We start from the raw sequence: 26,896 nt of genomic DNA, 5'->3' as shown, positions 1-26,896 counted from the left end.
GTGCATTGGAATAAACCCTCAATCAAGAATGGAACGTAATACTTCAACGTCAGAGTCGGTGTGTTATCCATGTGTATATTTTTGTAAGAAAACAATGCTCAAAGCGAATTTGGAATTCGAACTGATGTTCATAGATTTCTGTAAATGGTCTTGACTAATGGGTAAGAGGAAAGGAATGACAATAAAACCAGTCAAAATGTTTTCTTTATTTGTTTGATAATTCACATCCCACACACCAAAATAACGCTGCATATTAATGGCAGAAGTCTATTAATAGAGTCAGGATCAGACAAACCACGGGTTGATAAAATGGGGATAAAACCTAGGTCTACCGAGGCACGGACACTGGCCATCTACAGGTAATCCACAAAGTCACCTTTTACGACAAGCACACTCTGTGGTGAATCAGTTCTAACCACAATCCCCACACAATAAGGTAAGTTTTGTTTTACACCGATTTCAGTAGTTTTCCGTTATACCGTGGTGTGTAAGGAGGGATACGGAATATAGAGGTAGGTTGTTTTGAAAAGGTACATTGGGTAAAGGGTGGTATGAAAGGGTTACATGTTACATGTACGAAGTAAATAGATTACATGTGTAAAAATATTCTGAAACATGGTCGAATGTCTAAACGTTATCGCTCGCTTTTCCATTTAAGAGAAGTGTAAACATATTGTTGTTATGTTTGGTCATTTGATTGGCCAACTAAGCATTTTTGCCATAAACCTTAAACACATAGACAACGCCTCTACAGGTCAACGTTATATTGAATGAATGACAATAGAATGGTCGGGGCTTGTGAACTATGGCATTGACGTCTAACTGTTATCTGCAGCATAGGGGCGTGTCTCGCTTAGAAACAGCGTTAGAAAGACATATAGGTGTATAGACCCAACCCTATTACTATATAAAAGGAAAGGGATGTAACGACGAAACCACACTCTCCTCAATCAAAGTTAGATTTCACCGCGTAAAATATGTTTAAGGCCCGCCGAGGCCTACGGATCGAAAGCTAGATGATTTCCCTACAAAATCGGGTCATTATTTCAAAAGTTATACGCCACAACTCACCGAAAACAGCTACCTCCACAATTCCAAGACAAATTCATGGATCAGCCCCTATGATCTGCAGTTTGTTTTTCAATGCCGCACTCAGCAATATTCCAGCTACATGGCGGCGGTCTGTAAATAATTGAGTCTGGACCGGACAATCCAGTGATCAACATCATGAGCATCGATCTACGCAATTGGGAACCGATGACATGTGTCAACCAAGTCAGCGAGCCTGACCACCCAATCCCTTTATTCGCCTCTTACAAGTATGGGTTACTGAAGATCAATTCTAACCCGGATCTTCACGGGTCACAACAATCATGGGTGTCGTCTACAGTTATCTGTGAAGGTATTATTGTTGATGTATTTTGTTATAAAAATAGCTTCCATTTGTTGAAATATTTATTGAGTTATAAACGGTAAACCCTGTGTGGGAAATAGGCGAATCTACACAATCACCATCATGTTAAACGTTATTTTCTTAAAACTCAATAAAGGAAAAAAATATTGAAAAGTTATTGGCAATTAAATGTCTGTAAAATGAATCATTCTACCGTTACATATTGCGCAAAAGTTTACTGTATTGTGCTTTTATATAATCGTTGTTGGTTATTGAAAAAAATATTAATGAATTCTCTTTTATACTAGATGTACATTTAATAAATATACTGAAGATGAGGCCCATCCTTTATAAAAAAAATAGTTTTTCAACACTCCCTGGTTTCAGTTACGGCGTAAGGGTCCGTGAAATAGATCCTTCCAGATCTGGACAACGTCGGTCAGGAGAAAGAATCCCAGCATGGAAACGATGACGGCGATGCCTGCCGCCCCAATAGAGGTAGCAGACCTTCGGGTATCCAGCACGCTTACCAAACGTCTTACTGACTTCGATAATACGCGTTTGTCTATGAACAGAGCTAACTGAATACGTTGTTTAATAAGTTCAATTTCCTCTTTTGTGACGTTCACTGAACACCTGCATACACACATCGTAGGCACCGGTGTTGTAGAGCCGACGGTGTTTGATGACGTGGTTCCGGTTGTAGATGCTGTGGAGTGAGTGTTTGTTGTTGAAGTTTCGAAGCTGCTTGCGGGTGTTGATATTGTTGCAAGGTCGGTGGTGTAGGTTGTGAAGCTGTTTCCAGACGTTGTGGTTGTAGTTTGCGGGGTAGGTGATGGTGTTAGCATCTCCAAGGACATAGATGACGAATCCCACAAGACCGATGACGTCTGTGTCATTATTGATGACGTTTCCAACAGGACTGGTGACGTTTCCACCGTGACTGATGACGTATGCGTCATTGATGATGACGAACCCATCGTGACTGATGAAGTGTGTATCACCACCGATGAGGTATCCATCTCGACCGATGAGGTATCTGTCGTGTGTGATGACGTATCAATCGTAAACGATGACGTTTCAGGCGTTACTAATGACGTGTCCAGTGTAACTGATGTGAAGACTGTCGAAGACACTGTTGCGGCAAGAGATTCTAAAAATATATTTCGAATAAATTAAAACCAGGAATATAGACTACCTTTGTCTCTAATATGTTTAAAAATTCTACTTACGCGGGAATCATATAACATTGTCCCAACTACCTTTTCGTTTATTTAAGAGATTGGGCAGTTCCTGGTTATAGAACTGTACACAAAAATGGAACTTAATATAATAGTAAAGCCACCGTTTTACTGTCAAATTCAAGAATGGCCCTCTGAACTTTACATGTTGTTGAACCTCAGCAACCGTCCCCAACCCATTTCTCTTTTGATGTGGTTCATCTACACACAGCCATCCTGTAAAGCTAAGATCAGGCCCCTATAACCCCTAGACACCACCACTCGCCATCACCATCATCCCCTTTCACCACACCCTCGGGCCCCTCACACATCTCCACGCCGAACCCAGGACCTCTTGTCACCTGTCATACACCCTCCTTCTAACCTCCCCGTACGTACCTTCACACAGAGACCCCATCGTGACGTACCTTCACACAGAGACCCCATCGTGACGTACCTTCACACAGAGACCCTATAGAGACATACCTTCACATAGCGACCTCCCTGTACGTACCTTCACGCAGAGACCCCATCGTGACGTACCTTCACACAGAGACCCCATCGAGACGTACCTTCACATAGCGACCTCCCCGTACGTACCTTCACACAGAGACCCCATCGTGACGTACCTTCACACAGAGACCCCATCGAGACGTACCTTCACATAGCGACCTCCCCGTACGTACCTTCACACAGAGACCCCATCGTGACGTACCTTCACACAGAGACCCCATCGAGACATACCTTCACATAGCTACCTCCACGTACGTACCTTCACATAGCGACCTCACAGTGACGTACCTTCACACAGAGACCCCATCGTGACGTACCTTCACATAGCGACCTCCCCGTACGTACCTTCACACAGCGACCTCACCGTGACGTACCTCCACACAGAGACCTAACCGTGACGTACTTTCACATAGCGACCTCACGTTGACGTACCTTCACACAGCGACCCCACGGTGACGTACCTTTACACAGCGACCCCATCGTGCCGTACCTTCACATAGCGACTTCACCTTGACGTACCTTCAGACAGAGACCCCATCGTGACGTACCCTCACACAGCGATCTCACGTTGACGTACCTGCATACAGCGACCCCACGGTGACGTACCTTCACACAGAGACCCCCATCGTGACGTACCTCTACACAGCGACCTCATGGTGACGTACCTTCACACAGCGACCCCCTTCACCTACCCATCGTGACGTACCTTCACACAGCGACCTCACGGTGACGTACCTGCATACAGCGACCCCACGGTGATGTATCTTCATACAGCGACCCCATCGTGACGTACCTTCACACAGCGACCCCCTTCACCTACCCATCGTGACGTACCTTCACACAGCGACCCCGTAAAGCCAGGTAGACAGGTGCAGGTGTAATTAAAGATATCGTCAGTGCACGTCCCGTTATTCAGACACGGGTTCTCTGGGCACTCGCTCCACACTGAAAAGTAACCGTCACGTGTTTACATTACTATTAGCTATCTGAAGACGAGACCATCATACCCACGCAGTAATACACTGAAATATAATTGTTTATCATTTGCCAATGTTCAAGGCTGAAAATGTGCCATGTTCTTTATATTCATTTAGAAAAATAAACGTTTGTGTGCATATCGTGATTAGATTTACTGTACGCGTGCATTGGTAAATGGTACATTTTACGTACAGAAATGCTACTTATTCGGATTGTCCATAGTAGTTGATACACTATTATAGTATGACCAGAAATTATTGAGAATTTTAGGAATATGTTTAATTGGATTTCTAGTATAAACAACCTTGACCAGCTATCAAGTGCTTGGGTTCATTCAAGAGAGACAACTCCGTTAATCCTTTTTCATTAGTTTGTGAAGACTTATCCCCCTTTGTTTACTTGCTAGCAGACGACATTTTCAGTGATCCTCAGTATGGATGATTTAGAGAAGAGGAAGTTGATGTAAGAGTATTATAACAAGGACATCAGATCAGCTAAAGTGATTTCAAGTAGAACAGGCATCCCTTTGTCCACTGTCCAAAAATATTGTAAATGGATATGGCATTGAGCACCAGGGAGGCGCAGGTAGGCCCAGAAAATTGACTGTCGGTGACAGGAGGCGGCTTGGTATTCTTGTTTCTAAAAACAAACGAAGGAGTTTAGAAAACTTCAGACTGGATATGATTGATAGAGAAACTGTGGCTGTCTGTAAGGAGACAATTAGAACTGAGCTGTATGCAATGGGTTGGCAGAAAAGTCGAGGAATTCCATCACCGATCATGAAACGTGAGCAAAATGAGCGAAGGTTGAACTGGTGCTTACAGCATAGAAATTTTAAACTGAAAAACCTATATGTATCAGCGCCCAAAGTACAGTCCGAAATTTAACGCAACGCTCCTCTGTGTATTTGAAGGGAATATGAACAGTGAGCGGTACACAGATATTCTCTCACGTGTTCTGTGGAAAGTTTTGGATTTTCCAACAGGACAACGACCCAAAACATCGTTCAAAGTATTCACAGGCCTGGTTTCGGACCCGATATATGACATTATTAGATTAGCCAAGCTATAGCCCTGACCTAAATCCAATAGAAAATGTTTGGGGACTTATGAAGGAAAGTGTCAATAAGAAAAATCTGACAAATATTGCTGAAATGAAAGAAGAGGTGGTCCGATATTGGGACAGCATGGACCAAGACTTTCTATCTTCTTTGATCAGTAGTGTGCCCCGACGCGTTGAAGCCTGCATTGCTGCCCATAGTGACTTTACAAAATACTAACTGTTCACCTGTCTTTGAATCTGGAGTTATGTTCTGCTAATATTCACATTTAATACGTGAGTAATGAGTGAAAAAACATTATTACAATCTTAAATTCTCAATAATTTCTGGTTGTACTGTACACAGAGAGACATGGGTTTACTGTCAGCCTTAACGACTACATCGGTGTGATTCTCTTTGCCGTCTGTCTTAGGTGCGCGCGCGTGTGTGTGTGTGTGTGTGTGTATGCTGTGTATGTGTGGAGTGGTGTGAGGAATGTGTGTTTGAGTGTTTGTTCTTGCGTGCGTGCGTGTTTATAAATTTGTTTTTGGTCCAGCCCACCCATTGTGCCAACCACAGCCACGTCCGATAATAGTTCAATCGTCCATTCATGCCCCACCTGGTCTTGAAACAAAGGAGACCAGAAAACAACACCACTTCTCAGAAAGACACTTATAAATTATTAACAAGAATTATTGACCAGTGACAAAGACTAATCAAATTACAGTCAACACAAAACAATATGTATGTACAAACAGTCCCAGTCTTTGATGTATGTATTTCACAGCTTAACCAAGTACAATAGAGCATCAATTTCAAGGAGATTACAAAGAGCGTCATTCAAGTCTTTCAAAGATATTAAAACGTGATCAATCAGGTTCCCTGAGACCTCAACAAAGCTACCACAGCATGGTAGACATATAGCAGGCATTTCCACTTTGTTTGTTTGTTGATAGTTTTGTTTGTTGTTGATCTCTACTATTAGGCTGGGGTGGTAAAAGTGCAGCGCTTTGAGTTTAGTTTGTTGTTTTACGCCGCACTCAACACTATTCCAGCTGTATGACGGCGGTCTGTAAAAAATCGAGTGTGGACCAGACAATCCAGTGATCAACAGCATGAGCACCGATCTACGTAATTGGGATACGATGATATGTGTCAACGACGTCAGCGAACCTTACCAATCGATCCCGTTAGTCGCCTCGTACGACAAGCATGGGTTACTGAAGATCAATTCTAGCCCGGATCTTCGCGGGCAAGTTCCAACATTTACGCATCCATGACAAAAATGATGCAAAGATGCAATTCCCTATTTTGACTAGTTCCATAGGTTCCCATTACAATGTGTGGAAGACTGTCTCCCTTTAAATGGGCTTGTGACAGGTACGTGGGTGAGGCACCTGGTGTCATCAGTATTGATAGCGAGTCATAAACATATGCTTATGTTATGGTCGGAAGCACACACAAGACTTATTGTGTGTGTGGCGGGTGCTACCGGTGGGGTGTCATGCCCGGAAAGCCACATTTCAATTACATGTCTGTAAAGCCACATTTCCAATGCTGTTTTCCCATACTGCCTACAGTTCCAAACTGCCTACAGGTTAAAACAACATGATACGGTCCAGTGATCAGGAAGTGAATACACCGATCTGACCTGTTCTACCCCTGCTAAAATGAACTTGACTAGTTAGCTGGTTAATTCTATGGTGTCTTCCCACTCTGCGTACAGAAGTTTAAATAAATGACAAGTGTTGGTTGGTAGGACATCTTTATTCATTCTGAGAATTCTCAGACTTTACATGGAGACATGGATTTATCATGAAAAACTGATAGGTTTTACAGTCTTTCAGTGGTTTTACAGTCTTTTCACACACAACTGACAATCACTTTGCAAACTTGTTGAGATGTCCAGCAGCATCAAGGTACTGAAGAGGCGTTTTTCTGCCGCTCTGGAGGTGCTCCTTCAGTCTCAGAAGTCTCGCATCGAGCTCTCTGTAAACACGCTTGGGTGACTTGGGGAGGGCACCACAGTCGAGCTGAGCACGTTTAGCTTTGTCTGCGGCTTCGATTTTCTTGATGTTGCAGATGAAGAGGTAGATGTTTGGGTGGGCTTTGGCAATAAGGTTTTTCAGCTTCAGGTGCCACCCCTCAAGGTGGTTGTTAGGCCAATATTTCCATACTGCGTCCAGATCCGTTCCGGAAAACGTGCCTCATAGTCCACCCATGTACTCGTGACGTAGTCGTTGAAGTTTCTGACCTTCTCTGTCTCCGGGCCTTCGTCCATGGCGGCGATCCAAGTGTCCTCAACCATGTCCCGTGGAAGTAGTGGAAGGGCAGCTGCTCTTCTGACATAGGTGTGCACCTGTGGGATGTCCTTGTAGTCGTTTGTCAGTTTTCTCAGCCAAATTTCGCCACACAGCCTGAGTGAAGTGGAAGAAGCATCCACGCACTTCACAATCCTTATGGATTTCCTCCACTGCCCTGATGGCTGACACCTCAAAATTTATCTGGATTTCACTAGGCGCAAGTTCACCCCCTACTTTGTCCCTAACAACATCATTCAACAACGTGAATAGTCTGACATAGGTAGCCCTCGTACGATTTGGCAACAGCGCATGCACGCATGGATACATATCCCCATTCACCATACAGTGAATGACATACAGCTGGTCCCATAGGGCTGGTGTTCCATAGAAAGTTCCATCCATATACCACTTGTCGGCACTGCGGAGCATGTTCAGCATGTCCTCTGAAGCAAAAGCCAGTATCTTGTCGTCGTCACCATCATCAATGCACAAGAATTGCTGTCCATCTATTGTCTGAGTCCACGGTCCTTCGAGTTGAACATCAGCTAGAGACTTGGGTAGGTTTGGTAGAACTTTGCTTCTGTGCCGGTAGAGGGAGGACTTTACTCTCGAGAACGATCGTACAGACGCTGGGTCAGCAACCTCGGACAACTCTTCATCGTACAGCTGCCGAATGGATGTGACGTCCTCCTGTACACGCTGACGCAGTCTGCTAAGGAGTCGAATCTCATCTTCAGATTCCACTGGGACATGGTTGTGCGGTGTTGTTGATTTCATGAGGTCTCCAGTTGTAGAACAGCGGCCTTTGCATTCAGAATGTACACACTTCCAATGTGTTGTGGTCTGTCGTCTGACGTTGGGGCGATATCGGTACCCAGCAAAGAAAACTTGTTCTCCTCCTGGTGGAGAAGTGATGAATTGAACGCGTTGAACATTTGCCATTGTGTGATGGGTGCAGTTGGTTCCCCTTCTAATTTATTAGGAGTTTAATTAACTGAGAAGATGAGATCTTCTCAACAATTTAGTCCTTACCATGTTTTTCGACATAATCTGACAAAGACAGACAAAGCCTGTAACAACATAGTTAAAACAAGCCTACCCAACTTGATCAAATAGGATTAAGTTAATCCTGCTTTGGAGGTTACAATATAAGCATGCTAACTGCTTCCAAAAACAAAATAAAACAATATTATTGTAGTTTTTATTGGATGAGAAGACTCAAAACATACTATACACAGAAGTAGATGCACAGATATATACTAATATAATCCCCCTAATTATCCCTTACTCCAAACGAAGCACCCCTTCTTCCTTGATACTTGGGCTGTTCCATTATTCTACAGGGCAAAAACCTTTTCCCACGCTGCCTACAATGTTTTTGTTGGCAGTTTGGGATGTAGGCAGTTTGGAACTGTAGGCAGTATGGGACCTAACCTTTCCAACAGATTAATTAATTAATGAATTACCGTAAGCGTTAAAAGACTGTTCCTACGCTAAACACCAAAAGAAACGTTACCGTCCTACCATCTATGAATTAACAACAAAAATATGTTAGAAGGTTTTAGTTTACAAGAAAACTTAACAACACAGCTTTATACAAATCACGAACCAAATTCTCAAACGCATTCATGTTTAGGTGAACTGCGTCGTTTTCAGAAGAGTTAAATTGTCCTATTTTCGACCATGCCGAAATAAACCCAATAACAGTGATTTAGATGTCCAAAAAAGGGTTGAAATAAAATTCTGCTAAAGACAGAAATAAACCATTTAAAGGCACCATTTTTTAATTATTAAAACAAGAAAGAACCGTTGTAGAGTTTGTAAAATTGTAAAAGAATCACCTATGATTTCAGTCTTTTAAAACATTTTCTGCTGATTTGTATTAGTGAAAACAAGTACAACGTGTCTTTGATATTGTGAAAAAGTGTTTAGGAACACCGAAAATGATCTTTGTTAACATTTTTGCTTGCAAAGTAACATTTACACACAGCAATCGCCAAAACGTAGCAATATTCAAGCAGTATTTGCATAAATTTCACGTGTAGAATGATTCTATAGGGTATAAAGAGAGGCTCAGCCTAGAATGCATGATATGATACACAAGTACGACAAATATGCCACGATTAACAGCGAAAGAAGGGGAAAGAGTCATTGGGATGTTGCCGATGGGGTCGACATACAATGCTGTTGCCAACGCCCTCGGATGCCACCATTTCACGGTTATAAGACTTATTCAGCGCTACAGACAGACTGGGGTCACCGTAGATAGACCACGAAGTGGACGTCCACACATCACAATGCAGCAGAAAGTTTTCATAAGAAATGTACACATGGCAACAAACTAAACTATTATCATTATTATTATGTTTTTACAGATTAAGATTTCTTATTATAATGTGATAATATTATAGTATATTATATTGTGCTAATTATAGAAATAAAATCTGTTGTGATCTGAATAAAATTATGAGGAAACATGTCTTGTTTTGTTAAATACGGTAACCTGTTTGAATCACTAAGCATGTTTTGACAGCATAGCCGGGAGAGCCACATTCCATGTTCACGCAACCATAACTAGTGCCGGGAGAGCCACATCAATTTTGGCTATCTGTTTCGGAAATGTGGCTCTCCCGGCCAGTAACCACCGGCGGGGCAGAACATGCTTACCCTTTTTCGGGAACACCTGACCCGTGAAGATCCGGGTTAGAATTGATCTTCAGCAACCCAAGCTTGTCGCAAGATGCGACTAACTGGATCGGGTGTCAGACTCGCTGACTTGGTTGACACACGTCATCGTATGCCAAATCGTAGATCGATGATGTTGATCACTGGATTGTCTGGTGCAGACTCGATTATTTACAGACTGCCGCCACATAGCTGGAATATTGCTGAATGTTGCGTAAAATTAAACTCACTCACTCGGGAACACCTGGTGTTAGTGGTTCATATTATTTTCACAGCTAGTTTGCCCTTTACGACATAGAATCTATTTCTGAGGAAAACTCGGCGTTATTTTACAATAACGTTATATAATTACGATTATTATGCACAAATCCACAGAAATGTTGTTTTGTATAATATGCAAACATTGCTTGCGAAAACTGAATTAAATGTTAGTGGGGTTGTTGTTTAACTCCGTAAACAGCAATATTCCAGCTCTATAAATAGTCTGTAAATAATCGAGTCTGGACCAGATAATCCCGTGATCATCGATCTACGCAATTGGGATAAGACAACGTGTAAACCAAGTCAGCGAGCTCGACCATCCGATCCCGTTAGTCGCCTCTTACGACAAGCATGAATTACTGAAGATTAAATCTGACCCGGATCTTCATGGGTAGAATTAAATGTCAGAAAGTTTAGTAGTAAGTTTATGACAAATACGATACTTACAGCCATTGGGTTGTCTAGCAGTTCCCATGGACATCCCATTTCCTTCATAATGTAAGTATGCATAGAGAAATGCGGCGTAAGGCATTCCAGGTCCCAGTCCAATGGTCAGAGTCCCGGCTGTCACAGGAGCCCTGGCAACCGAATACCGACATGATGGAACCTCATCGGTGTCATAATCCGCAGCCAGTGTCTTTGCATAGGAGGTCTTCGTAACCACCGTCACATGCGTGTCAAAATTCGTTCCATCGAAAACCGAAAGGTCCGTGGTGAAACCCTCCGTGAATCTTTCAACGGGGGGTACAACTATTAAAAAGGGGTCTCCTAGGTTACTGGGTCCCCCTGAAGCCCCCTTCCCATACATTAAGACCATTACAGGGCTGGATGCATATATGCATAGTGTTTTGTTCAGTTTGAGATCTATTTCCCAAAACGTTCCTTCCATCAGAACGTGAACAGTGTCTTCGGAGGTAGTTATGTTTGTTTCATCTTCTGTTGCTAGGATACGGAAAACAGCTTCCCTATCTCTACCTGGTCCGTGGAGAACGTACCTTTGCCCAAACATGTCCCTCGAGGGGATCATTTCTGCAAAGGTGTCCCTCCCGCCAACATTAACGGGAACAAAACTCCCAAGATGTCCAGACACAACCCCTAGGGGTTTGCTACTTAATACCATCGTCCCTGTGAAATCTCCTGTACAGCTTGCTTCAAACACGTCATGCTCATCAAGGGTGATGTTGTAAACGTAACCGTCCTTCAGGGCGTCGCCGTCCATTGTACCACAGTCGCCGTCCAACGTGAGTCGGAACTTGAATGACACAACGGTATTATTTTCAGTAGCTACTACACCGAATGTAGGTATATCGGCATTCTTGACGTACCCAAACGATGCCAGATAGTGCCGGGTACCCAAGGAAGCTGCAGGCAGCACGTTGAAGGAGTAGGAGGAGTAGCCGCCGAAGTTGAAGGCGTACACAGAAACGTCGGTCGTCGCTTGAACAAGGACGCCACGTTTTTCTATGACCAGCAAAGCCGCAAGAGCAATATCTTTGGTCACTGTAATGGTCCTCGACTCACCTCCAGGGATGGTTACAGTGGTGTTGATGTTGTATAAGGAATTGGTGACGGTCACGTCGGCGTCCGTAACAGCAGCGATCATCAGCTTGAGGGCTGCTCCGTCTTGGTTGAGACCTTTTGTGAAGATGACGACGAACTTCCTCCCGTACTGGCTTGGCAGAGGTTGTCCTGGAAAAGACCCCGAAATTATATGATCGTCATGGTCCTTTGTGAAAACTTCTTTAGAACATTTGTATTAAATTCCTTTTGAGATGTTTAACTTTCACGAACAATTCCCTTCCTATTATTTTAATTACATTGCAAGGCTGCTTCTTGTTACTTCGGGAAATGAAGTGAATGAGTTTAGTTACATTTTACGCCGCTTTTAGCAATATTCCAGCAAATATCACGGCGAGGGACACCAGAAATGGTCTCCACACATTGTACCCATGTGAGGAATCGAACTCGGGTCTTCGGCGTGACGAGCGAACGCTTGAACCACTAGACTGCCCCATGCGTGACTAAAACATGTATCTCTACGCATGACATTGAATATATCCCCATTGTTTATGCATAGAAACACACTTACTCAATTACAGACCGCCAGAAGTCAATTAGGAATACCCATTAAAGTTAAAATATTAAACATGTATGTTTCTTAATGAAGGAATGGTAACCTTCATTACACCGTACACAATAGTCGTACTTATTGGCTTAACACAATTACTCTGCTGGCGGTGAACGACCGCAAGGTCAGACCTACCTGCTACTGCAAGCACTGGCACCAAAACGACGATAATGGTCTGAAACGGAAAAAAAAACACTTTTGAGGGTACAGATGTACATCTAATATAATACAGGCAATATAGATTGAAGAAAATAATAAATATATATTTTATGGATTTTTATGAAAATCAGTGATGACACCAGGTGTTCGCGAAAAGGCCGACTTCTATCCTGTTCTTTCTTTGACCCCTGCCACACACTCGACTAAAAAATAAATATATGTGCGTTTTGTGGTGTATGACGACACAGTCCAAAATGTCAGCAGTCTGTACATAATAAGGTCTGGGCCTCACAACCAAGTGTTTGACATCATGAGCATCGATCTACGCGAGCCTGACCACCCGATCCCGTTAGTCGCCTCTTACGTCAAGCATGGGTGCTGAAGATCCATATCTGGAATATTGCTAAAAGCAGCGTAAAACTAAACTCGTGAGGTCCGCTGAGTGAGAAGATGTAGGAACATCATGTATCTCTAGTGAAGGAAATGTATCCAATCGAAGTATGAATTAAAAAAGGATTATTTGAAGGACACAAGACCAAATATTTATAAGACTCAGTATGGCCACCTGTCTAAACAGGTTGCCAAGAGCCCAGTTCACGAAGCCAACTTCAGCAATAGTCGCTTTGTGGAACTGGCCATGATCTTTAAACAGAAAATAGACAACCATTCAACTGATGTGGAAAATTTGGGGAAGACAAATCTCCTGGCCGAAGGGCGAAAGCAAGATTGCTTCTATAAAATGTTTTCTCTATAATCTGTTGCTACAAACATAACGTCACTCTTCAGGTGTGGAGGGGCGGTGTGGTAGCCTAGTGGTTAAAGCGTTCTCTCGTCACGCCAAAGACCCGGGTTCGATTCCCCACATGGGTACAATGTGTGAAGCCCATTCTGGTGTCCCCAGCTGTGATATTGCTGGAATATTGCTAAAACCTGGTTGAGGTTTGTGAAGACATGCTACAGGTGATTTAGATCATGTTCTTGGCCATGGCTGCCGGAGCCAATGTTCTTCGCATGCTTGGTCAGGGTTGAGCTGACACCAGATTTAGTTCTAGGGGGCTGGTAGGAGTTTGAAATGAAAGTACTGGTCGGAGTGGGTGGGTGTCCTGTAGACTCCGGATGCAAAGACATCTAGCAAAGGGAGCATATTGTTGTTCCATGTTTCCATAGTGAACTTGATTCGGGGATGTTCGTTTTTTGAGGTGCTGGAGTGGGGTGAAATTGGGTTTAACGTCGCGCTGGAGATTATTTCGCTCTTATGTCGACATGCATGCGTGTGTATGTGTAGGTGCGGTTGCTTGTACTAGCCCAGACTGAAGCTGGTTTTATAGTGCTAGCCCACTGAGATACCAAGCCGCAGTGAAGCATGAATACCCCACTCAGACACAGTATACTGACTCCGAGCCGACCAGTCCTTGTTGTACCCATTAATGCCGAGCGCCAGGCAGGGACCAACAAGTACCATATTTTAACGTCTTTTGGTATGACGCGGTCGGGGATCGAACCCGCGACCTTCCGCTCTCCGGGCGGACGCTCTAACCACTACACCACGGAGGCGGTCCGAGGTGCTGGAGTAGTGAGGTGGGATCCTGGTCTTTTCTGAGGATGACACAGATGATCGGGGAGGTGGTTATGGGTAAGGAGGGGTGACAGAGGGGATCCCACTGGGAGTCCGTGGATCTGATTGAAATCCTCTTCTAGGTCAAGGCTGTTTGGGTTGATGTCCTTTGCGCGCTTGTTTTTACTGATTTTGCTCCTAACCCCTCTTGCATATTGTTTTCATATTGTGCTATGTAGCTCTACTTCCTCCCAATTATGCGTCTTCAAGAATACCTATCAAACAATCAATACAAACGTTTGTACAATACACTCTATCCTACTGTCAGTTCAAGCGACGCAGGATTCACAACACATGACTGGCAGCGTTTAATATATTTTATGGCTTTGAAGGTATTACACCAAGACCAGATCACAAATCTGAAAAGAAATCAATTATGGTAAACATGTTTTTCTTCAAGTATTAAACTAAAATAGACTTCCTTCTAGGAAGTATTGGCGTGTTTAATCCATACTTACTGTGATGTGTGTTTGACAAAGGTCAGAAACGTGCAATCGCTTCAAGTCTGTTTATCTTGAAACCCTAGTCATAAGTAAAGGTTATATAATTTAGTCAAATTAGGACAATGACCTTTCATCAGTCGTATTGTGATGTCGTTAAGTGACAGAACCCATTTGCTGTTTTCTTTTCGAAGCGGGTTACTTGTAAATTGAATGTAAATTTTATTTGCAGCCGAAATAGGATTCGAGTATTTTCCAGATTCTTGGTATAATAGTCACACGTGTGGTTATTGAAACCTCTTGTGTTGGAATTCAGATGGAATTAATGAACATTGAAAGGCCACGCTGTAATCTGCCAGTATCAAGCTGAAAGAAAAAAACACTTCGTCGTTAAAGCGGCAGTGCAGCTACTAAAGTCCGTTTGCTTTCATGTGAGACCGATGAATTGCTCTCTAACACAAAATCTAACAGTGGTAACAATGCCCAACTTTGCACAGTCACATGAAATCGACAGACCAACTCTGATGATTTGTCTGTCTGATAATTTTGGACATCCGAATAAAAAAGTTGTTTAACAAACGATCATTAATTTGTTGTCACTTTCCGCTATTTCTTACGGGGGGGGCACTTGCTGGTAGAACAGCCAGGTAATCACCACGTGTGTGCAGTAAAATTTCAATTTCACAGGTACAACACGCACACATGGCTGTTCTTACTAGCAAGTGGTCACCCCCTTGTAAGAAATAGCTATTGCTTTAGAATTATTAAGTGGCCAAACGACAGTACCTTAGCACAATTTGCTTCACCGTTTAACCAAAGAAGTAAAACTGCAAAATTAGCAGTTCTGTCTAAAAAAGTTCACTGCATGGTGCTTATATCCATCTAAACATATTGCTTAGAAATGGCCCATTATTATGGCATTATGATTGAAAATCAAGCCGGAATTATTGTTGTTTTTTTACAGCTCATTATATTTTTCCTTGACTTCTACCATACAGAGATCTACATATACGACGAAAAGTTAGATTTTATCTTGCGCATATAGATTTTGCCAAGTATCTCATACCTGTGGTCTTCAGTTTGAATAAGCCCAGAAGTTGCTTCTTTGTCACTACTATACCTCACGTCTGAGGCCTGCTTCATATCGGACTACCCTTCCACATCAAGCTGACACCAGTGATCATCGTCGTTGTCATATTGTCTGTTGGGTTTAACGCCGCTTTTAACTGTATTCTAGTTACGTCATGGGTGCCAGCTAATTTACATAATAAACTACGACAACGACGATGATTATGGAGACATTATAATATGGAATAAACTTATTTACACAATAAAATACGACAACGACGCTGTCGATGATTATAATGACATGGATAGCATAAGACAAATGCAACGACGACGATGATGATGATGATCATCATCATCATCGTCGTCGTCGTCGTCGTCGCATTCATATCGGTTTAATGGTGCTTGCTTACTGAGATAGCTTGCCTAAGTACCGTCTTGATCGAAGGATCGAACTGGCCTTCCGCACAACAGACCAAAGCTCTATGCACCAGACAACAGATTCGCCGAACAAGACAGATGGTGTCTTCGAACGCATACATACGTTCTCATGTTATGTTATAAGCGTTATTGATCGAAACCACTTTGTAAAGAAGTAATAGACGTGTTAAGTCATTCCTGTCTCTTGTTATTCAACCTGTTGGAGGTACGTACCCACATTACAAAGCCTGGAATGAGGAGGACGATATCAGGCGTGAAGTTTCAATTAATATACCTAACATACTCACCTAGTGAACCCTGTTGCTATGGCAACAAAACAAAATAATATATGTAGAAATACGGCTCGAAACCTACTTGACATTGAAAACACGGAGATTGTCAGCTGAAGGCTCCCGCTGGTTCTTGCCGACACTTTGTGTCTTATATTAGTCATTAACACTCTGGGGCGGTGGGGTAGCCTAGTGGTTAATGCGTTTGTCGTCACGCTGAAGAAACGGGTTTGATTCCCCACATGGGTAGAATGTGTGAAGCCCATTTCTGGTGTCCCCCAACGCGATATTGCTGGAATATTGCTAAACGCTGCGTAAAACTAAAGTTAAACTGACGACACTCCAGTATATACAATTATCCATAAGATCAATAAATCAACGATACTTGATGTCCCATGTCACGCCAAGATTGCATACACTCTTGATGAAGGTAAATTCACGAAGCTTCAGCAGTAAACTAAGCAAGGTATTGCTAAGAAAAGCATAAATCTTGTTGCAAGTTTTTGACGGCCATCTTGAATTAAGTCTGCCTAAATTTTGTTTTACAAAGTTACGTTGGTTTTGTATAGTTTACGCTCAAAACCTTTGAAACGTTTACACTGCCTTCCTAAGACATTTAGAGCAATAACTTCATATCCATATATCAAGTAAGAGCATAAAGTAGACACTAAGATCCGTAGAGATTCTGAAACTGATTTTAGTTGGTTTAGTTTGCTTTCAGCAATATTCCACTTACATGGCAACAATGGTTTTCAGTAACTTCAAGGTAAATATGAATTTGTTACCAAACAAGTAAAAAAAAAGAAAATCTTGATCGATTTCCGATGTTTAGTTTCTTTTCTTAGTCAGTATATATAAATAGACTACGAAACCAGACTTAAAATGTTCTGAAAATAATGTGTTGTGGACCTGACAATCCAGTGACTGACATCATGAGCATCGATCTACGTCATGATGTTTACTAACCAAGTCATAAAGTCGCCTCTGGGTGGCTAGGATCGGTGACATGGCTGTTTGCGTGGACTTGGTGTTCATGCGATTAATCACTTGCTTAGGGTCATGGAACGGTTAGTTAAGCCCACCTTGATATAGCGGGCGATAAACAAGACGAACTTGTGAATCTTTCCCAATCCCACAGATATTCAACGATTTGTAAAACAGACAGGCATTCGTGTAACTTTTTGATTTCACATTACATTTTTAGCGTGGAAACTACTGCAACAAACCAACTATATAGCTTAATCATTATATACCAAATACATACTTTGCTATAGTCAGAATATAGTCACCACACACTGGCACAAAGGTACATATATTTTGATCAAATCATATATTTCTTTCAAAATAATCAAAACAACGTTCATCAAAACAAAAATATTATAATTTCTATAGACTGGTGTGCAGTCTTCGTACGTTGTCATCACCATCACCACCACCATCATCATCACAGTGGTCGACATCGTCGTCGTCGTCATCATTTTGTTCATCAGCAGCAGCAAGTTCATCGTTATCCTCATCATGATCGCCATTGCAATCACCACCCCCACCATCATCATTCGTCGTTATCCTCATCATGATCGCCATCGCAATCACCACCCCCACCATTATCATTCGTCGTTATCCTCATCATGATCGCCATCACAACCACTACCCCCATCATCATCATTCGTCGTTATCCTCATCATGATCGCCATCGCAACCACTACCCCCACCATCATCATTCGTCGTTATCCTCATCATGATCGCCATCGCAATCACCCCCCTTATCATTCGTCGTTATCCTCATCATGATCGCCATTGCAATCACCACCACCCCCACCATCATCATTCGTCGTTATCCTCATCATGATCGCCATCGCAACCACTACCCCCACCATTATCATTCGTCGTTATCCTCATCATGATCGCCATCGCAATCACCACCCCCACCATCATCATTCGTCGTTATCCTCATCATGATCGCCATCGCAACCACTACCCCCACCATTATCATTCGTCGTTATCCTCATCATGATCTCCATCGCAATCCACCACCCCCACCATTATCATTCGTCGTTATCCTCATCATGATCGCCATCGCAATCACCACCCCCACCATCATCATTCGTCGTTATCATCATCATCATCAGCAGCAGCAGCAGCAGCAACAACAACACCAGAGCATCAGCAGTAGCCAAACAACATCGCAACAAATACAAAAGAAACCCAACACTATAACCGCTTTTTGATATTCATCAGTAATGCTGTTTCAATTACATTGTAAGCTGGAATTGTTGAATTTCACATTTAATAAAACTTAAGCGACCACGGCTGATAAAGGATGCAAATAATCCATTCTGAAGCCAATTAAAAGTTAAAAAACATTTCGGGGGATCGGACGAGCCAACAGTTTACTCAATCAACATCTTCCCCTAGTTGTGACCTGCTGCGTGCATTCACCGTTCTTCAAAGTCAAGTACAATATAATTGCCCCTCTCTGGTCTGTTGTGTTGTCTAAGCTTTGGTCACAAATACTCTTACGAACGGATGCGAACGCCGTACGAACAATTTTTTAACCATTTCGTTCAGCCTTCTTAAGGTGGCCGTGGGAGAATCCAGCGTTGGTAGACCGTTCGTAAGCTCGTTAATGACGATTGAGAACAGCAGGACATCGACTGTTTTGTCTGTCTCATGTTCCATTGATGTGTTTGACGAGCGACAACGTAAACATAACGGGATCCTTATCACGTGGACACGAGTACTCAATTTTTGATACGGTCAGAGCGACCTCGTCTTGTCACCGTTCGAAAACAACTATTTCTTGTTGTCCTGTACCAATAGATAAATATATGTGTTGCCGTAAATACACTTTGGGCACAAAACTTTGAAGAACAAACAAAAATGTCATGCAATTTGTAGCGGGCTAATGGGCAATTGATCGTTGGGGGTTTATTGTGAGAAGAGTCTGTTTGTTAATCAATAGGGATTAATCACTGTTTGATCCGTTGAGGATTACAAGTGGAATATACTTACCTGGATTGTCCGAGCTTGTCTTAAATTCGCATGCTTGTCAACCATCCCTACTGATAACAATCTGTATTGTTATGTCGGGAGTGCATGTTGATAATACAAGTCGGAGATGTATCTCCTAGGATGGTGAATATGTAGCCGTTATCATCACTGTTAGCCATCATTGATATTTGGCAGTGATTCACAAACCCATGCTCTCAGTGTAATCGGAATCCAACAAAGGACTGCAATTAGCAGAAAGTAGTAATGGACCTGGTGTGGGTGGGGAGGAGTCGGGTACTCTACCGTAGAGTGAGTGAGTTTAGTCTGGTCCAGGGTAAAAACTTCATCAAACCGTCAACTCCGTCAACATTACTGATGAGACCCTGCATGAAATCTAAGACATAGTTTGCGCTATTTTGATTTTTGAAAGTTTCCATATTACTTTGCAAATCATTTCTTCTTGATCTCCCCGTCAGTGAGGGGCGGTGGGGTAGCCTAGTGGTTAAAGCTTTCGCTCGTCACGCCAAAGGCCTGGGTCTGATTCCCCACATGGGACCAATGTGTGAAGCCCATTTCTCGTGTCCCCGCCGTGATATTGCTGCACTATTGCTAAAAGCGGCGTAAAACTATACTCACTCACGCACTCACCCACTGGGTGGGAAGGAGTCGGGTACTTATCGCCGAAGAGTCACAGGTTGTATGAGTTATGTTCCCTTGATTGGCAAACGAAAGTTGTTGGTAATGTGGCTTGAGTGAGTGAGTATGGTTTTACGCCGCATTTAGCAATATTCCAGCAACATCACCAGAAAAAGGCTTCACACAATGTACCTATGTGGGGAATTGAATCCGGGTCTTCGGCGTGACGAGCGAACGCTTCAACCACTAGTCTACCCCACGTTGGCAACGAGGCGTCTATAGAGACAATAAAGTTCTAAAAAAAAAAACCAAAACGAGCGAATACGGACACATTGCATCCCTTTTTCTGGCATAATCAAGATAAACTACAGTTAAAAGGTGTTGTTCCTATCTCTCAGCTTCACAAAGAAAAAACGATCATGCATCTTAAAAATCAGCTGTTTAAGCCGACCAGCATTCTCTTCCCACAGAGGTTACTTGTCACACCTTCCTACGAACCTCTGTTGTAATATGGCCCTTTCATGGAGCGAGTGTTCAGGATTCGTGATTGGTTGCAATCAGATTTAGTTGTGCAATCAGCGACGTTGTTTCAAAAGTGACCATTCGCAAGGCCTGAGTAATTTCCGTATGTTTCGTTAAAACTAGAACCACTTCCCCTGCGCGATACGCAAACGTTTCGTCTAGACAGAACTCAGTCATGTAATGGTGGATCAATGGAGTCGCCATCGACAAGCTAGCCATTAAATGTTTTGTGTGTCACATCAACACAAGTCCCCGGCAGAGAAGGGACATTTGTGGCCCAACATTTGCTTATATGAGTCAAGCTGGATCTAAGTCGATATCGATGTAACACGTGTTCTGATTGGGTAGAAAAAGAAGATACTTCGTATTGCAATTGTTTGCTGCTAAGGGATTTTACCAGAACCAGGGAATAGGAAGATTATAACAAGCAACCTCTGTGCACGGGAAGAGAATGGCCGACCAGCTGATCTTGACAGTTATAAACAAGGGATACTACGCGGCACATGCAATACGTGTTTGCGCTGTTCCTCCTTCCGTTGTGCTCCATCCGTTAAATATGTAGTGAGTGAGTTTAGTTTTACGTCGCACTCAGCAATATTCCAGCTATATGGCGGCGGTCTGTAAATAATCGAGTCTGGACCAGACAATCCAGTGATCAACAGCATGACCACCGGTCTACGCAATTGTGGTCAACCCAGTCGTCGAGCCTGACCACCCGATCCCGGTAGTGGCCACTTATGACAAGCATGGTTTACTGTTGTTTTATTGTTTTGTGTACTTTTTTTCAGTTTATGCATTCTGCAAACGAGTGAGTGAGTGGGTGAGTGAGGTTAGCTTTTAGCAATAGTCAAGCAATATCACGGCAGGAAACACCAGAAATGGGCTCTACACATGGTGCCCATGTGGGGAATCGAATCCGAGTCTTCGGCGTGACGAACGAACGCTAACCACTAGGCTACCCCTTCAAACACTAACAAAATCGCAATCAAATGTAAACATTTCCCAAAGAGAATGCATTTTACTAATGTCACTAATGTTCCAGCAACAGTTACTTTTTATTCCCATTAAAGAACATGAATAATCAACAAGATGGCATATAGCTTTTAATACCAAGGCAAATTCAGCGTTGCCAAACATACATAAACCTATATGTGTGTACTCAGTTCTTATAGGAACAATGTGCACGCAGCTGTCAAGTTCCACTTAATAACACGTAAATATTTGATGCTGGACACTATCTGGCACTCAACAAGCAGGTTAACTGAAAAGATTACTGATTGGATGATGAGCACGAAACTTGGTGCTATATTGGGCAGAACGAACTGAATGGTTTGCTTGTGTTCTACATCGATGTGCGCTTTACGGTGAAGTAAGGCTGATAGTATATACTGAGAGAAATGCATTATTTATTTTTAGAGAAGAGTGGGGTGAAATAGTGCCTTTAACATCTTCATAAACGATGCAGCGTTCGAAATACCTGCCTGCCCGACCGCCCGGGACGGGTTATTTTCAACACGGACTGCCAGATTCTCAAATTCACCTGCCCGACGGTCGGGTTAACATTTAGACATGTATATGAAGATATTCAACATATTTTAGTATTAAAACACGATGAAGTGATAACATGAATTCAAGCATTAAACACAAATCTGAAATAAACAGTTACATTCTTTTCTTGCAGTGGTATTCGTTTTTTCAATATTTTACAAGTTTTTATTTAATTATACTAGGTAAATTAGTATTTTGTGTGGGCAGGCAAGTTTTGGTCAGGGCTGGCAAGTTTTACATCTAACCAGCAGTAGTATGACACTAGCTATAGGGCACCGACAGCAATTGCCTTGGAAAATTAATTAGACTATAATTCCAGCCCAGCAGCTTATGAAAAAAACGGTGATTAATGTTTTGTGCGCATGTTGGTTTTCCATCTGTAAGTCTGATTTTTGTGTGGAAAACTTAAGGCTTCCATAAGGATGAGCCCGATGGGACTCATCCTTATAGCTAATCTGTTCTATTGATATCTATAAAACAGCTTAAGGTTAATCTTTGATGAGATCGTTGTTCTTGGTAAGGAAGATTGGAATAATTTGTCGTCTGCCTTGTTCGATTAACTGTTTTTTCTCCTCTTCGCTGCTGTCAGCGGTTTTCCTAGACTGGGTTCGAATCTATTCTTTCATCCGGTGGTACTTTGCAATTTCAGACATCACCAGACGAAACTCTTCCTCAGATATTTTAAAATCGGTAAGGGCTTTGGACACGTGATCAGAGATCGTGTTTAACTTCGGGTAGAATTCTAATTTCGTCATGCTTCAATGGTTTTTCATACAACACCAGCCCTGTGGTCTGGCTGAATGTTTTGGGAGTTTCATACCCTGAAAACAATATTACAAACCATTACCCAGTCGTGACTATCCTCAACACCAGGTGTTCTCGAAATGGGCACCGGTAGCTCCCGCCATTCACAAAAAGTGCGGGCGGTGGGGTAGCCTAGTGGTTGAAGCGTTAGCTCATCACGCCAAAAACCCGGGTTCAATTCCCCACATGAGTACAATGTGTGAAGCCCATTTTGGTGTCCCCCGCTGTGATATTGCTGGAATATTGCTAAAAGCGGAGTAAAATTAAATTCATTCACTCACTCACTCACAAAAAGTGCTGGAATGGAAGTGTTCTTTGCCTGACACTTCTTCAGGGAATTCACAATTATGTATCTTTTCAGAAGATTTAGAAGCAAATTTCAGCACCTCCTGGTGTAGAACTAAGTCTACATAATCCAGAACCCACTTGGTTTGCGCCCTGTTAACAGATCGCCGGATAGCTCTTATACATGTCAATTGTATTCCAGAGAATATTTCGTATGGAACCGTTTCTCTAGAAACGTGTTTCCTTGACGGGAATCTGTTTCCACAGATTTCTGTATTTGTTGTGTGAGTCAGTTGGGTTTTACGACGCTTTTTGCAATATTCCAGCAATATCACGGTGGGGGACGCCAGAAATGGGCTTCACACATTGTACCCATGTGGGGACTCGAACCCGGGTCTTCAGAGAGCGATGCTTTAACCACTGGGCTACCCCGCCGCCCCAGATTTCCTCGATTGATTGTTGTTTAACGCCGCACTCAGCAATATTCCAGCTATATGGCGGCGGTCTGCAAATAATCGAGTCTGGACCAGACAATTCAGCGATCAACATAATGAGCATCAATCTACGCCGTTGGGATACGATGATAGAAAATGTAGCTAACCTTATTCTTGATTTGTAAATGTAACAATCCGCGCCGGTAATGCGGAAATTGATTTCCTGGAAGCACGTCACATCTGATCCACCTGCACGTGCTCAACGTCACAGGATGAGACGGAACAACTGCCACGCTGGAATATTTGGAAAAGCGGCGAAAAATCATACTCACTCACACCTACCATGACAAAGCCTTCGGGACCCCTGAAGGCCCGGGTTAGAATATTGATCTTCAGCAACCCATGCTTTTTCACGATTACGCAGATCGATGTTCATGCTGTTGATCACTGGATTGTCTGGTCCAGACTCGATTATTTACAGACCGCCGCCATATAGCTGGAATATTGCTGAGTGCGGCGTAAAACTAAACTCACTCACTCACAAAGTCTTCGACATGTGTCCACGCCGATGTTTCAGTGACCAGCATAAGTGGACAGTGATACATGAGCGATGGTCAGGGAATAACTGGTCAGGGAATAACTGAATCATATAATGAAGTCATATTTTAGCAGAATATGTCTTATGAATTTCGTAACCGGTTCCTTTAATAACTCTGGGACTGTGGGATAATAAGAAAAAGTAGGTACGTTTTTTGTGTGTGAATCTTAGATGTGCCAGGTTTTTTGGGAGGTTCTAATAATAATTGTCGACACTTTGAACGGTCATCAACGACAACGGCAGCTGAAACCAGCAAGCCAAAGGGACCAAATGTACATCCCCCTTTTTGAAATTTACTGAATATTTGTACTTGTTGAACTTTTACATGTGACAAAAATAACAAGTTTGGTGATAAATTGTCCAAAAATACACACGATTATTGTACGAAATGTTCCAAATCGCAAACACCCGTGAAGATCCGGGTTAGAATTGGTCTTCAGCAACCCATGCTTGAGGTAAGAGGCGACTAACGGGATCGGGTGGTCAGGCTCGCTGACTTGGTTGACACATGTCATCGTATCCCAAATGCGTAGATCGATGCTCATGCTTTTGATCACTGGATCGTCTGGTCCAGACTCGAGTGCGGCGTTAAACAAAACCAACAGACATAAACCGCAAAAACGCTCTCCTCGGACGTGCGGGGTTGTGGGACATTTCAATCGGGTCACCCTTTACGTGGAAAACCTATGACAACGAAGATCAGCGCTACGATAAGGGGATGTCATGGTGGCAAAATCGACAAATATATTTTCACGAATGACAGAAATGATTATAACTGGTCACTAAACTAATGGAGCGCACCATGCCGTTATAGGCTCCAATATTGACGGACTATGTGACCAGCTTTGTGACAACTGCATACAGATAACGAGCTGGTGTTGATCGTTTTCCTTTGCATGTGTGATGCCCCCGAGTCTGTTGGGATAACCTCAGGTCAGGAGTGATGAACGAGCCAGAAGATCATTACATGTGTCCTCGGGCAACGGGCCATCTGTATCACGGCGGAGACTAATTACTAGTTGTTGCTGCAGGGCTAGGCGAGGTGTTATATACGTTTGACTTTATTGATATATGTGATCGATCTTATTTTGGTTTATTGTACACAGCTATATGAGTGAGGTGAGGTGAGGTGAAATTGGGTTTTACGTCGTGCTTGAAAATATTTCGCTCATATGACGATGTGCATGCGTGTGTATGCGTATGTGCGGCTGCTTGTACTAGCCCAGACTGAAGCTGGTTTTATAGTGCTAGCCCACTGAGATACCATGCCGCAGTGAAGCATGAATACCCCATTCAGACACAGTATACTGACTCCGAACCGACCAGTCCTTCTTGTACCCATTAATGCCGAGCGCCAGGCAGGAACCAACAAGTACCATATTTTAACGTCTTTTGGTATGACGCGGTCGGGGATCAAACCCGCGACCTTCCGCTCTCCGGGCGGACGCTCTAACCACTACACCACGGAGGCGATCTGCTATATGAGTGAATGAATATGGTTTTACGTCGCTTTTAGCATTATTCCAGCAATATCACGGCGGGGGACATCAGAAATGGGCTTTACACATTGTACCCATGTGGGGAATTGAACCTGGGTCTTCCGCGTGATGAGCGAACGCTTTAACAACACGGCTACCCCACCGCCCCTCTGAGTTTCAAGTGATGACCCTCGCTACAGCTGGAAATCACACCAGATGGCAACGCCCTGATAATGACATAGATTGAACCTACACTGATATTTCCCTTGCACCACAACAAATATGAACCCCCAAATGACCAAATGACAAACAATCCTCGAAACTTAAAAAAGACACACACACGCACGCACGCACGCACACATAAAGAAGGTATTTTGGGGTATACCTTCGTGTTCACTAGCCAAAACCTCAGATACTACCGTAGTATATATTCTTTTGGTTTCTGGGTTTAATCTTTCGTATCGTCATCGTCATAATCATCATCATCAAATGTTTATTGTGAAAGCCACAGGCCCATATACATATTCATATGCATATTCCAAACAGGTATGAAGGGATGAACGAAAAAATGAAACAATTTCTCATAAATTCATGGCATTTACCGGTCTACCTGCATAGATTATCGTACACCACCAGTAAAATATATAAGTAGCATATAAATATATATATATGTGTAGCTGGACTAAAATCGTAATACCTACTTTCTATTATTCTAACTTGACTTTCATTTCGTATGCACAATAGATAAACGAGCTAGACTGGAAATGTCTTTAGTTTTGTTTTTGGTTATTGCTAAATGATATCGTGAAGGAATTTAAATACGACAAATATAAAATACGTTCAATTAAAAAATATATTACCTTCAGCGCTCTTGTATCCATGATATCTGGTTCAGTGCCGCCTTTAAATCTTGGCGTTGGAGATGTTTTGGTCGGTCTCCTAATCACAAACACTGGTACCTATCTGGTAAACACTTGCAAAGGCCACTTACATAGAAGATATCCCGGTACCTAAGTAATATACTCCTGGTATCTATGCGATAAAACGTGAAATGGTAAAACGTGTCTTGGTACCTTAGTAATGGGGAACTT

At 42.8% G+C, this 26,896-nt stretch overlaps 1 protein-coding gene and 1 long non-coding RNA gene across 2 annotated transcripts; both read right to left on the bottom strand.

Annotated features, from left to right (window-relative positions):
• Positions 1-1,762: 1,762 nt before the first annotated feature.
• Positions 1,763-11,995, bottom strand: LOC124286786 (serine-rich adhesin for platelets-like). Its single transcript, XM_046723221.1, has 3 exons — positions 10,840-11,995; positions 3,961-4,071; positions 1,763-2,546 (listed from the first exon to the last, which is right to left on the bottom strand). The coding sequence occupies exons 1-3, from the start codon at positions 11,993-11,995 to the stop codon at positions 1,777-1,779; spliced, it is 2,037 nt and encodes a 678-aa protein (XP_046579177.1). The 3' UTR covers positions 1,763-1,776.
• On the bottom strand, positions 11,996-26,896 carry LOC124286751. The gene is made up of 3 exons (XR_006901100.1): positions 26,666-26,896; positions 12,656-12,695; positions 11,996-12,081 (listed from the first exon to the last, which is right to left on the bottom strand). It is a non-coding gene; the product is annotated as an uncharacterized LOC124286751 (long non-coding RNA).

Source organism: Haliotis rubra, unplaced genomic scaffold (assembly GCF_003918875.1).
Source record: "Haliotis rubra isolate DU_JTF1 unplaced genomic scaffold, ASM391887v1 Scf1101, whole genome shotgun sequence".
Taxonomy (NCBI): Eukaryota; Metazoa; Mollusca; class Gastropoda; order Lepetellida; family Haliotidae; genus Haliotis; species Haliotis rubra.
This window is presented reverse-complemented; position numbering and strand designations above follow the sequence as displayed.

What these genes read in the sequence shown, in the direction of transcription:
- LOC124286786 (XM_046723221.1), bottom strand. Translation starts at nt 11,995, where the DNA reads ATGATCGCTGCTGTTACGGACGCCGACGTGACCGTCACCAATTCCTTA. An exon ending in TGCTAGACAACCCAATGGCT is followed by an intron (nt 4,072 to 10,839) that starts GTAAGTATCGTA and finishes GTTACTTTTCAG; the next exon opens with TGTGGAGCGAGTGCCCAGAG. An exon ending in TACGGGGTCGCTGTGTGAAG is followed by an intron (nt 2,547 to 3,960) that starts GTACGTCACGAT and finishes ATATATTTTTAG; the next exon opens with AATCTCTTGCCGCAACAGTG.